Source organism: Phacochoerus africanus, chromosome 8 (assembly GCF_016906955.1).
Source record: "Phacochoerus africanus isolate WHEZ1 chromosome 8, ROS_Pafr_v1, whole genome shotgun sequence".
NCBI lineage: Eukaryota > Metazoa > Chordata > Mammalia > Artiodactyla > Suidae > Phacochoerus > Phacochoerus africanus.
Genome location: NC_062551.1, coordinates 142,186,459 through 142,199,384, shown reverse-complemented (window position 1 = coordinate 142,199,384; position 12,926 = coordinate 142,186,459). Strand labels below are relative to the sequence as shown.

The following is a 12,926-nucleotide window of genomic DNA, read 5'->3' as shown; positions in this document are numbered from 1 at the left end:
ATTTTAAAAGCATTCAATTAATGTAGATCCTCAAATTACTAAGTTGAGTACACTTTCGATTTTATCGGGTATGAGACACTTTAGAAATAAATTTCCTTCATGAAGAGAAAGTTTTTTAGCTTAAGGGGGAAAAGAGCTCAAATGGTACAAATGTTTAATTCCTTGATTGGGGAAAACTCTTTAATATTAAAATGCTTGAAACTATTTACTTAAAGACACATATAGCTACTGGATTTTTTTTTCCTCAAATGTTGTTTTTTTAGTTGCTACTTTAAAAGAATCTTAGGAAGTTCCCATTGTGGCGCAGCAGAAACAAATCTGACCAGTAACCATGAGGTTGCCAGTTCGATCCCTGGCCTCACTCAGTGGGTTAAGGATCTGGCATTGCTGTGAGCTGTGGTGTAGGTTGCAGGCGTGACTTGGATCCCATGTTGCTTTGGCTGTGGCGTAGGCCGGCAGCTGTAGCAGCTGTAGCTACAGTTGGACCCCTAGCCTGGAAACTTCCATATGCCATGGGTGCAGCCCTAAAAAGCTAAATAAATAATAAATAAATAAATAAATAAATAAATAAATAAATAAAAAATAAAAGAATCTTATGTAACATAGATGATAGTAGTGGGTAGTCAATACCTGGAGCTTGCCCCCTCCAGATATTTCTCTTGACCCCATTCAATCCAAAAGCCAAAAAAATCTGTTACAAATGAATTGATTTTCCAAGCCATACATATGGACAATAACTGAGGGTGCTATGCATATGGATATACACAACAATATCTAATGCCTGAACTACTTTTTAAAAACAAAGCTTTGAAAAATGGGCACAATTTCAAAATATTCACAGACCCAGACTGTCAATTTTAAAATGTAGATATAGAATCTCTGATGTCAACAGGCAATATAAGTTAACAAAATAAGTATTTAGAAATAAACTTAAGTAGACTTTTTTCTGTCCCTTATGTCTCTGTCCTTCTGTCCATCAGTTCCCTAATGCTTTCTCAATCTTTGGTCTTTCCCCTTCATTTAGATAGAGCAGAAAGGGGAGCATGGGCTTTTAGAGTTTTGATTTTTAAATAGATATTAATATTTATATAATTTTCTAATTTATAGAACTAGAAGCAAAATACAATTATCTAACTTGTAGAAGTAGAAGAACGAAATAGATCTGCAGGTAAGTTTTTTTAAAGTTACAATTTGTAAGCAGCAGTATTTCCTAGGTTTTTCTTACTGCTTTCCATAGCTATGGGGGGAAATATATAGCTAAATACTTTGAGGGTTTCTCAACCAACCTTCCTTGTACATCTAACAAAACCATTCCTGTCTTCATTCACCAAGCCTTTGTTGAGAGAATTGGGTTAGGCATTTGTAAAATTTTGAGCATATAGGTGATACTCAGTAAGTTTTTGTCAAATGCTTACTTTGTTCCAGTAAAATGTTCTTGTGTATCAGAAACACAGAGATCAATACATTACATGGTCTTCCTTGTCCTCAAAATGTGTATTTGCTAGAGGGAAAGAGCTGCTAAACAACTGATTTTATAAAAGACCTGTTGCTTGTGCAGATTTACAAAATTGTGTCAATTTGGAAGACTGTACAATCTTTTCCAATAGTATGAACACAATTAGCTAACAATAATGGGATTTGACCTATCCTATTGGGAACATGATGTTCAGTGAGTAGAGTTATTATACATACCTATGTTTACAATGTCTTTAATTGAAGAACGTCCATCTAGATATGTGAGATCTTTTTCTTAGAAATATCTTTAACTGTTCTTTTTTCCAGTTTTGTTGAGGTATGACTGACATACAGCACTGTATTATAAGTTTAAGCATACAGCATAACAATTTTACTTATATGTATCTCGAAATGATTACTACAAGGTTAATATTCATCATGTCTTATAGATAGTAGTATAAGTATAGATATGTTGTACATTACGTCCCTAGTACTCATTATAACTGGAAGTTTGTACCATTTGACTGTTGCCGGAGGCTGGCTCCGGCGGCCAGGGAGTATACACTTTTTGCCAAAGGAGAGGGACGGATGTCGGCTTTTGCAACGGAGACAGCCTCTGTGTCCCTTCTTTCAGGGCTCTGGACTGCTCAAATTTTATTGGCAAAAGTGGTAGATTATATAGACAGTTTTTCACTGCAGATTACATCATAGTGTTAAAAGTACATTGGTTAACTTTTACGTGGTACAGCAGCTATACATCACGTTCTAACATCTTTGTCTTAACTAAATTTAGTGAGTACAATTTAAGGGCAATTAGGTACAATACATCATGTGGAAAGGAGGAGACTCAGTACAAACCATCCCATGGCCAGCAAGTCTCCACAAGTTGAAGAGGTCATGGACACAAGAATTTGGCATTCACAAATCTTGTTTTTAGACTGGTGCTTATCTTTAAAGCGTTATGGCAGGGAGACAGTGTAAGAAAATATAAACCAACTTAACTAGCTATCACTTAAAAGTTTCTATAACTCATAGCTAGGTGTCTTTTGGTCAAGAATAATATATGTCTAACTTCTATGAACCTCATTAAAATCCTAACTCTAAAGTTTACTGTATAACTAATTAGTAGATAAACACTATGTTTTAATTAAGTTGGATTTAAATACGGGAAAGTCTTTTAGGATGAAATTCTTACTATATTATTGTTGTAACTTTGTTAAGAATGGGAAATAATAATAAGTAAATAATTAGGAAAGACTGAGGAAAACTGAATAACAAAACAACAGGAAAGACTAGGTCACCCAAGAAACAACCCATGTTCTCTGTGCAAACATGGAAATTGTTTTCCCAGGAAAGCCCCAGTTCTTCCCCATCAACATCAAAATGAGAGCTGTGTAACTTGAGGTCTGCTCTCGGCTTGTCCCGCGCAGGCAGGCTTTTTATCCTGACCAGAGGCCCACCTTCAGCTTGAACTGTTCAGGTGAGCTTTTTATCCTGACCAGGAGCCCACCGTCAGCTTGTACCATTCAGGTGAGCTCCCTTCCTTGGTTAGAAACCTGCCTTCAGGTTTTTCTGCTGTCAGGCAAGGTCCTTGTTTTGAGTCCCTGCATTTTCTCGGCTCCCCACATTTGACCACCTTTCAATTCTCCTTTATCCCACCCCCACCTCTGAAAACCACAAATCTAGTCTTTTTTTTTTTATGAGTTTGGTTTTGTTTCTTTGTTTTTTAGAGACGCATACAAATGAGATCATACAGTATTTGTGTTGCTCTGTCTGACTTATTTAACTTAGCATAATGCCCTAAAGCCCATCATGTTGTCACAGATGGCAGGATTTCCTCTTTTTTTTTTTTGGCTGAATAATACTCCATTATATGCATATACATATGTATATATACCACAACTTCTTTTTCTGTTCATGCGTTGATGGACACTTAGGTTGTTTCCATGTCTTAGCTATTGTGTATGATGCAGTTATGAACATGGGGATACAGGTATCTTGGCATAGTGTTTCTGTTTCCATAGTGGCTGAACCAGTTTACATTCCCACCAGTAGTGCACAAGGGTTCCCTTTTCTCCACATACTCCTCAGCATTTATCTACTCAATTTGATGCTAGTCATTCTAACAGATGTGAGGTGTTTTGGAGGTCCCTGTATATTTTAGTTATTAACCCCTTATCAGATAATATGGTTTGGAAATATTTTCTCCCATTCCATAGGTTGTCTTTTAATTTTATTGATGGTTTTCTTTGCTGTACAGAAGCTTTTTTAGTTTGATGTAGTCCTACTTGTTTTTCATTTTGTTGCCTATGCTTTAGATGTCTAAGATGTCATTCCTAAGTCCTACATCAGCGAACTTTTTTTCCTGTGTTCTAGGAGTTTTATAATTTCAGGTGTTACACTGAAGTCTTTAGTCCACTTCAAGTTAATTTTTGTGAGTAGTGTAAGATAGGCTTGTTTCATTCTTTTATACATGAGATCTTTTAGAACCTTGATACTGGAAAAAACTAAAACATGTTCATTATGACTGAGAGGATTGGTATTGTCTTTGAGGATTTGCATAAAGTATTATTTCCTAATATTCCTTAACAGACTTTCCTTCCAATATTAAGCACTGCTTTAGGTTTTTCTTAGCAGTGTGGTGGTAGTGGCAGGTCCCCACCTGTGAGCAATAAAGCCCTACTATCAGTAGTCTTAATTTCTATATTTCAAAAGCCTGTCGGAAATCATGGACTATAAAGTGTATGTCTAAGCTAAGTAATGATTAATAGGCTGTAATATGACTACGAGCCAAAATGGCAGGTTACTTTTTATTTTGGATTAGAAAATAGCATTAACTTGTAGTAAACTGGTAATATTCTTCATTCGAATATAACTGGAAACCTTCCCAGACCCACTCTTAAAAATGAGCTGTGGCTCTTGCTTGTGCATTCTTCTTTCACTTCACTTTCCACATGATACTGACAGGATCATCTTATAAGTTTCTCTGAAATATAAACTGGAAAGCATTTGGTCAACAAAGAATGGTCTTCCTGCTTTCCTTGAAAGCTTCAAACTTGTTACTACCCTCAGAACCTTTCTGAGTGGCTATCTCCACTGCCTGGATTACTCTTCCCCCAGAAATTCAAATGGCTTGCTTGTTCCTTTTAATGTCTCTTCTGTGATAACCCTTTCTCCCCCATCTCCTATCCTATTTTATTTTCATAACAGTATGTTACTCCCTTACGCCTTTGTTTTTGTTTATTGAGAGTTTGCCCTATTGGACCTAGAATTTCATGAGATCAAGACATTGCCTTTCTTTTTTCTCTGCAGTATTTATAGTGGCTAGGAAAATCCTGAAACATAGTTAGTGCATAATATTTGAAGGAATTTGTGAGTTTGTTTTAATATTTTCATGATCCTGGGATTAAGGTAAATAAAACAGGTGTGGTACTTGTTTACAGGTTTTGTACTTTTTATAATCTTGTTTAATTTGGAGCCTAAATAAATCTAAAGTGATTTAAAGCTGGTATAGATTGAATATATTTGCTGTTTTCTTTGATATATTTGTTACTTGCCTTTAGGTATTTCATTCCTATGGGGAGAAGACAATGATAATACAAGGTGGTTATTTAGTTATTTGATCTGTTTATTTGACCTAAAAGATCTTCAGAATTATGATTCAGCTCCTTACTCAGCTTCTGCCTGAAGTAGCTTTTTAGAAGTGAAGTGAAATCTCCTCAAATCACAGTTAATGACAAGATAGTATTTTAAGCTGGTCTTCTGACTTTTAAGTCCAATATTTTTTTAGCTGCTAGATGGTTTCCAAATGAAATATTCAGAAATCCTCCTTATTAGAATAAGATTATTTTTTCTACTCTGTTACTACATATGGAAGCACCATCTATTTGTATGTTAAGTTATACTTAACTGGCTTCTGATGATGTAAAAGATGATCATGGAAACTATTTTTCTTTGGCTTGAATTTGTAATTTTAGTTATGTAATATATAAAACATATAGAAAAGTGTAGAATAAAAGATTTCTGCATATCCACCACAGAGAATAAAAAAAATGTTAACATTAAAAAAAAATGAGTCATGTATCTTGCCCTTGTGTTATTTGTCCTTTTATCAAAGAACATTGTAGTATGCTTGGCACATAATAGCCATTTCTAATAAGTGTTAAACTTGTAAAGTGACAAAACTAAAACAATTTAGTAAGGAGTTTGATGTCACTTATTCAAAGGAAAACAACCATGGATTAGGGGGGTGTAGCACCTGACAAGCAAGAGAGCACAAAAGAGAGTTTTATAGAGGATTAGAAAAGCTTTGGCCAGGAGATGGAGAATCTCCTTATAAGGCTAGTGCCTTGTTTTTTAGGGGAAGGTAAACTAGGTAAAGCTCAGGTGGAAGACTGCCATTTGTTTATATTAGGTTTCCTTGACAGATGTTTCCTATAAGTGCATGTTGATTTAGGTTTAGATTTGTTTTGTGGGCCCACCCACTGTGCTGGCCTCCATTTTGTGGGTCCTGATAAACCAATTAATTCTATCAAACTCTCAAGAACCTGTAATTAGTAGTTATAGATGTCTGATTCAAAATAAGAAAATTAATTATCTGACATATTTTATAGTCACAGGTACGCATTTATGAATGACATTCAATTAGTTGTAATTTTGCTAGGCTTACATTCAACCAACCCATCCCTTCATATAAGAACTAGCAGAAATGGAGTTCCCGTCGTGGCACAGCGGAAATGAATCCAACTAGGAACCATGAGTTTGCAGGTTCCATCTCTGGCCTCGCTCAGTGGGTTAAGGATCCGGTGTTGCCAGTGAGTGTGGTGTAGGTCACAGACTCAGCTTGGATCTGGCCTTGTCGTGGCTGTGGTATAGGCCCGCAGCCATAGCTCCAATTAGACCCCTAGCCTGGGAACCAACATGTGCCATGAGTGCGACCCCCCCAAAAAAAAAAAAAAAAAAACTAGCATAATGACTTAACTAGTAAGTAAACCTAGCAAACTGGCTCTACATCCAAATCTCAGTAACTTCGGTTTCTAATATCTCAAAAATTACACTCTCAGCTGCATTATTCCACAGAGGTATTTACCAATGAAAGTGTTCTATAAGGCCTCAGGTTTTCACCTCTACAAATATCTAGCATCAAGTAAATTATTTAACAATTGCCTTAGGATAAATGACACTGTCATTAAGGCGTGTGTTCAACATATTTGTTGGACATTGACTATGTGATAGACATGCTAGGTCCTAAATTGACCCAGAAAACTCAGAGCTTTGTCGGGGACACAGGTCAATATAACAAATATATACACGCTTTTGTTGAGTGGAAAGAAACCCTAACTCTCCTTGTGGAAGTTGTGCAGTGAGGCAAGGAAGGCCCTTATGGAGGACTGCAGTTAGATAAAACGAGGCAAGTCATTAATAATTTGTGTAAAGGCACAGTGAAAAGATTTTGGCATGTTTTGAGGAACTGCGAGTCCCTGGATAACAACACCTGGTGGAAGTGGGAGAATAGTTCACATGAGATTGAAAAATTAGGCAAGAATAGCTACATAGTCAAAAGCTTCAAAATTACCTTAAGCAAGGATATGCACGTAAATTACTCTAGAAATTTTCATCATATACTTAAATATATTTAGGTATTGTAAACTGCTCTTTAAAGTGAACTTGTGCAATTAGCTTATAAAGCTGTAATGTGAACATTAAAATATTTTTCTGACTTTACTGACAAAGCAAATTCGTTACACATTTAATGTTACCAAGATTTGTATACAGTAAAGTTTCAGAAAATTTTATAGGGGTGGGGAGGAAAATCTTGAAAGCTAGGAGGTAAATTTCATTACTAACTGGACAGATCTGCAGATACTCTATATAAAGAAATAAATACCGTGGACTTTTTAATAAGAATGGTTGCTAAAGTATGCAGTTTTTGGTGAGGAGTGAACACATGCTTTTTTAAAATAAAAGGGGGGGGGCGCTGAGACGCCTTAGAGCGTGATCCCTCGCGTTTCACTAGCTGGAGTGAGGCTTTGCTGGGCCGACGAGGGGCGGGGCCGAGGGTGACGCGCCCTGCCCCGCAAGGCATTCTGGGGAACTCGGGCAGCAATTGAGGTGGTTGGAGGCGAGGTGGGGGCGGCCGTTTGTTTTCTCGTGGTCTCGAACTCGCGCGCTCTTTTCCTCCCTCTCCCCCCGCCTTCCCCGGCGAGCGGCAGGGAGGAGAAACGGCGGCGACGGAAGCAGCGGCTGTAGCTCCGGACAACGTTCTGTCTTCTCTTCAGCGAACCGGTTCCTCTTCCCCCTCCCTCTCACTGTTTGTTGTGTGTTTGATGTGTTAAAGCAGGAGCGAGAACGTGAGCAGCGCCATGAGCAACACTACCGTCGTCCCCAGCACTGCGGGCCCGGGCCCCAGCGGCGGGCCGGGGGGCGGAGGCGGCGGCGGCGGAGGCGGCGGCACCGAGGTAATCCAGGTGACTAATGTCTCCCCGAGCGCTAGCTCTGAGCAGATGCGGACCCTCTTCGGTTTCCTAGGCAAGATCGACGAACTGCGCCTCTTCCCGCCTGAGTGAGTATGGTCCACCATCACCGTTTCTGCTTAACTCCTCCCCAGCCTGGGCCTAACCCGCACCATTTCCTGGGGCCTTGTCAGTGCTTCCTAGAGCTAGGTTCCTTTAGCTTTAACGGAGGCAGGCTGTTGGGTTTACTTACGGAAGTAAGGCCTACTAATACGGAGCCGAGCTTCGGGGGATTAGGGAACACTGGCTAGTCTTGGAATTCTTTTTTTTTTTTTTTCCCCTTTAAATTGTGCCGGCTTGGTCCTCCTTTAGGCACTTAAAGCAAGACAAACTGCACGTTTTATGTTTTGTATATAGGTTCGTGTCTTTTTAAAAATTAAGTGTTTAACAATCATTCTTTTCTATGCGAATTTGATATTGAACTTTGTAGGCTGTTGTTCGCTTATTGGTAAATATTGTTTAGTAACTCTGGTCCAGTGAATATAATTCAGAGTTAATACTCTTTTTGACAGTTAATTCAGGGAGCTTGAGTGCTTTTTATGACAAAATGAGTTATAGCTGAAATCTAAGCTTTTCCTTTGTTTAAATAATGGACACATTTATGATATTTAAGAATTGTTCTCCAGAAGGAATTTTATAGAATGTTAATTTTTTAAGTGTATATGCTTTTTGTTTTTATTCTGTTGTCTCACATTTCTTATTTTTATCACCAAATATTAAATGAGTGCAATAACTGAAGAAAAAATAATTTATGGATGCTATGACAAGATGTGATAAATATTAGAACAAAAACTTGACACAGTACTGTGCTCTTGGGGAAGAGTGAAAGTTCCGATTTTATGGTCATTGTGTACTCAGTACCCGCTCGCTGTACAATGAGAGTTCTATGATGTTGGAATTCTCCAGGGATCCACTGTTGTGGCTGCAGTAAACCATTACCCTCTGTAGGCCTCTCTAAAATAGCTAATATAAGTTGCTTATACTGTGGTATTCGTTAAGTATTTTCATATTTTATCACTTAAAGTATTTTCAAATGAGTTCCCATCATGGCTCATCGGAAACGAATCTGACTAGCATCCATGAGGACACAGGTTCCATCCCTGGCCTTGCTCAGTGGGTTAAAGGATCCAGTGTTGCCCTGAGTGGTGGGGTAGGTCACAGGCACAGCCCGGATCTGGCGTTGCTGTAGCTGTGGGGTAGGCCAGCAGCTACAGCTCCTGATTCAACCTCTAGCCTGGGAACCTCTGTATGCCGCGGGTGCCACCCTAAAAAGAAAAAAGAAAAAAAATTTTTTTAAGTGTTTTTAGATGATATTGATGTTTTCACATGTTGTATTTAATTTGGAGGAAATGTATCTGTGGAGGGATGTTTCAAAGTTATTAATTTACATGAAGTGTAGAATTCTGGAAACAGCATGTTTCATTATAGTTATTTTCAACAGAAATTTGCTGTAACAATGAAGGACAAATACCTTTCATAGTAGACATTCTGCTGTTATTTTATCACAACATACTCTTTATTAAATCATTAGTAAAACTAACCAGTAAAATGGGAGTAAAAAAAAGTGACACATCTGAGTATTTTTGATTACTTGATTGTAATCATGTTACTACTAAAACTATGTGGGATACTGGATTTATGAAGAATTATTTCCAGTTCCACAAGTCACTGAGAATTTTTTATAGTTGCTTATTATAACATGCTTTGTTTATTTTGAAGATGTTGTTTTTAATGATGTTTTATAAAAAGATGACAAAGGGGTTTTTTTGCCTAATAAATGATCCCTATCTTAGAGGGAGTCAGGATGGAACAGATTCTGAATTTTTGCTTTGTAGCACTTGGGGTGCCATGCATTAAGAGGATTCCTTTCCCTGTACTGGGAGGAAGAGAAAAATGTTGACGCATTTTTGCTCTTTGACTCTTTCATGTATGTTGGGGCATACAGATCATTTTCTCTTCTGAAAATGTACAGGGAAGGTATTTATACATTATCTTGGTGGCCTTTCCAATATGAGTAGCATGAATGTTAGATGCTTGCTTTTGTTCATTTAATGATTTTTTTTTTAATAATTTAAGTCCAGTAGTTATTCTGACTTGTACAATTTATAAAAGCTTTATTGGCAGTTTCTTTAACCTTACTATAGTTCTCAACAGTAGTTTGCCAGGCATAATGTGCTATGGAGTCCTAGTAGTCTAAGAGGGTTCATCATTCCAAAAAATTCCAAAAATTTACTCTATTCATAGAATAAGTTTGAATGGCTCAGCGTATATAAAATTTTATTGATTTTAAACAGATTTACTGTTTTTTTTTGTTTTGTTTTGTTTTTTTAATGGGTGTGTGTATTTCTCCCAAAAGGAATTCATATCCACCTGGAACTCTTATTCTAGATATGACCATGACATTCTTGCTTTCTTTTGTTGCCCAGATGGTCACCTAATCACCTTATATAAAAATACCTCACCCCTGTTCCCTGCCTTCTCTGTTCAATTGAACAGCTTTTTCTCTGTAGAACCATTCACCAACTGACAAGTTTGACTTCCTCACTCTTTAAGAATATGAGAGCCCTTGGGTTCATTGGCATTACCTGGAGGGGGCACTTTTAAAGTACTTAAATGACGAAGCCCTACCCCCACACCTGCAGAAACTCTAATTTGAGTTATAAACGCCTGTGTGAGGGAAAAATTCCTGAGACTGTGGTTATGCCAAACACTTCACCGGCAAGCCTCCTCAAGAAGGTTTCTCCCTTTGCTCCATTATTGAATTTATCTTTCTTGGTTCTTTTAAGCCAGAAATTGCTGGCCTATAATTTCACCCAGTGATAATATGCTCTGTCTTCACCAGAAATAGTATTCCACTTTTCAGTGTGATAGCCTTAGCTATAGATAATCTTAAAGCATCTGTCAGTATTCTCTTATTCTTCCTTTTAGAAGAAAAGGTCATTTTGATTCTAGTTTTTCCTAAAATAACGTATTTGAAATTCAACATTGTTTGTTACATGCTAGATGCTTTCGTGTTTTTATCTTGCTCATTCCTTACATATTCAGAGGAAGGAGGTATCTTACCTTGTTTTACAAATGAGTGAACTGAAATTCACATAGCTTGTTTTTGTTTACCCAGGCTCCTCTACTGGTGTCAGAACTAGTATTTGAACCCCAATGTTATGATTCTTTTTTACCTCTTGATCAGGATTTCCTTGATTTAGCCAAACAACTTGTGAGTGAAATCATTTTACACCTAGCAGGTATTCTTCAAATGTTTGGTATTAGAGGAATTTCAGAATGGAGACCATAACTTATGAAATAATCCCTGGGAAGCATATGTCAGTCATGTAGTAATTGAATGCTACTATAACACTGCAGATAAATTTAAATTCATTACTGACTTTGAAGTGACCAAAAGTAGATGCTTTAATGATCACATAAGTAATTTAATATAGTTAGGGAGGGGAGAGAACATGATTTACCTTTAAAGTTTTTTGGTTTTGTTTTAATAATGCAACATTTTTACTGTGTTTCTTTACGATTAGGAGAAGGGCATGGGAGGTCAACACAGTCCATACACTTGCTCTTGGTGGGGGTGATGGCTTAGGAGATGCTTTGTTTATAAGCTCAAAATTCTCTGCTCAGAAATCTCTTAGCTCAGTAACAACCAACCAAAAGTTCTACTTTAGTAAGCATGAACAGTAGTGGGGGTCTTGTTAAGAATCAAAGCCTTCTTATAAAAAAGGGATTCTCAGATTCAGTGGGCTTGAGATGGAAAGCAGAAATCTGAATTTTATGTGTGCCTCCCAGAAGATTCTGAAACAATTCTTAGAGGACACTTTTAAGAAACAGTAGAAATAGTACCACTGCTACTCTTAAGGAGGAAAGCATCACAGAAGGCTTACTTATCTTGCTCCTCAGTTCTTTTTCAACTGCATTGCCTCTTCTATGTTAATTCCTAAAGATGAGGAGTAGACTATCATATTTTTGGAAGTGATTCTTGTGCAAAATTCTAGGGTATGAAAAGAATTTCCTGTATCAGTTCTCTATTGTAACGTGTTTTTTTTATCAATTTTAACTGAGAAAATGTAACAGTTTAATTGTGGGGCCAAATAGCAATGGTTTTAAACAAGACCATCTAAAATGGGGAGAGGTCAATATTTGCCATTTTGTGTTGTCTTTCTGTGACTGTCTTTTCCATATTTAAATTGTTCATATTTTATCTTTAAGAGTCCATTGTTTGACAGTCATTTTTTTTTCTTGTAGTTAGTTGACAGTAGATGGTGTCAAAAAAATGCTAGCTGTCACTTAAGTGCTTGCTACTTCCCAAGGCATCGTGTTAGGTGTTAAGAGCATAAACATTTGAAGCACTTTTGAATTTAGTTGTAAAAATGCAGATGTCCGAAAAGAAATGCAAAGGGCTATGTGTAACTTTAGTACCAAAACTAATAAAGCAGCATTCTTTTCGCTATACTAGGTACAACATTGTTAAATTTTAGACAGCTAAGACTTCACATTAAAAAGAAAACACTGTATTCTCTCAAAAACACTTGGCAGTATCTTCTGTAACAAAATTGCTTAAATCCATTTGGATTTACATATTGACAGCTTTGCTTTGAACCTCGATAAGGATCCGTGCCTAGGATCCGTGCCTAATGTGGACAGTGCGGTTTAGGGAAATTAATCTACATTAGACATTTTAACAGTGTTCTCAGGTTATTGGCTTAATGTTGGTCTTCACATTATAAGAAGTTTTAATTTTCATATTGCACCCAAGTTATAAGAAACTTTCTTTTTAAATACTTATATCTGAAATACTTAGTGTGACCAAATATGATGTCATTACATTTTTTTATAAATGAAAATCTCATTTTCTCAGAAAAGTTTACAATAACTCCATTCTAATAATTGAAAAATATTAAGAGATTTCCCTTTTCATTATTGAATCTCAAGATGTAATTGGCTTGTTAAAGCAGT

The 12,926-nt window shown here is 37.0% G+C and overlaps 1 protein-coding gene across 11 annotated transcripts in view; it reads left to right on the top strand.

The window, feature by feature from the left end:
- SRSF11 (serine and arginine rich splicing factor 11) overlaps positions 1-12,926 on the top strand; it is a 47,886-nt gene that overhangs the window by 8,819 nt on the left and 26,141 nt on the right. For 4 of the 11 annotated variants that reach the window (XM_047788665.1, XM_047788669.1, XM_047788666.1 and 1 more), the window contains exon 2: positions 7,796-8,017. In XM_047788665.1, coding sequence (XP_047644621.1) covers positions 7,818-8,017 — 200 coding nt within the window. In that variant the 5' untranslated portion in view covers positions 7,796-7,817. Of the gene's footprint in view, positions 1-7,544; positions 8,018-12,926 lie in introns of those variants that run through there. The other 7 variants (XM_047788671.1, XM_047788668.1, XM_047788663.1 and 4 more) reach the window with 3 other exon arrangements.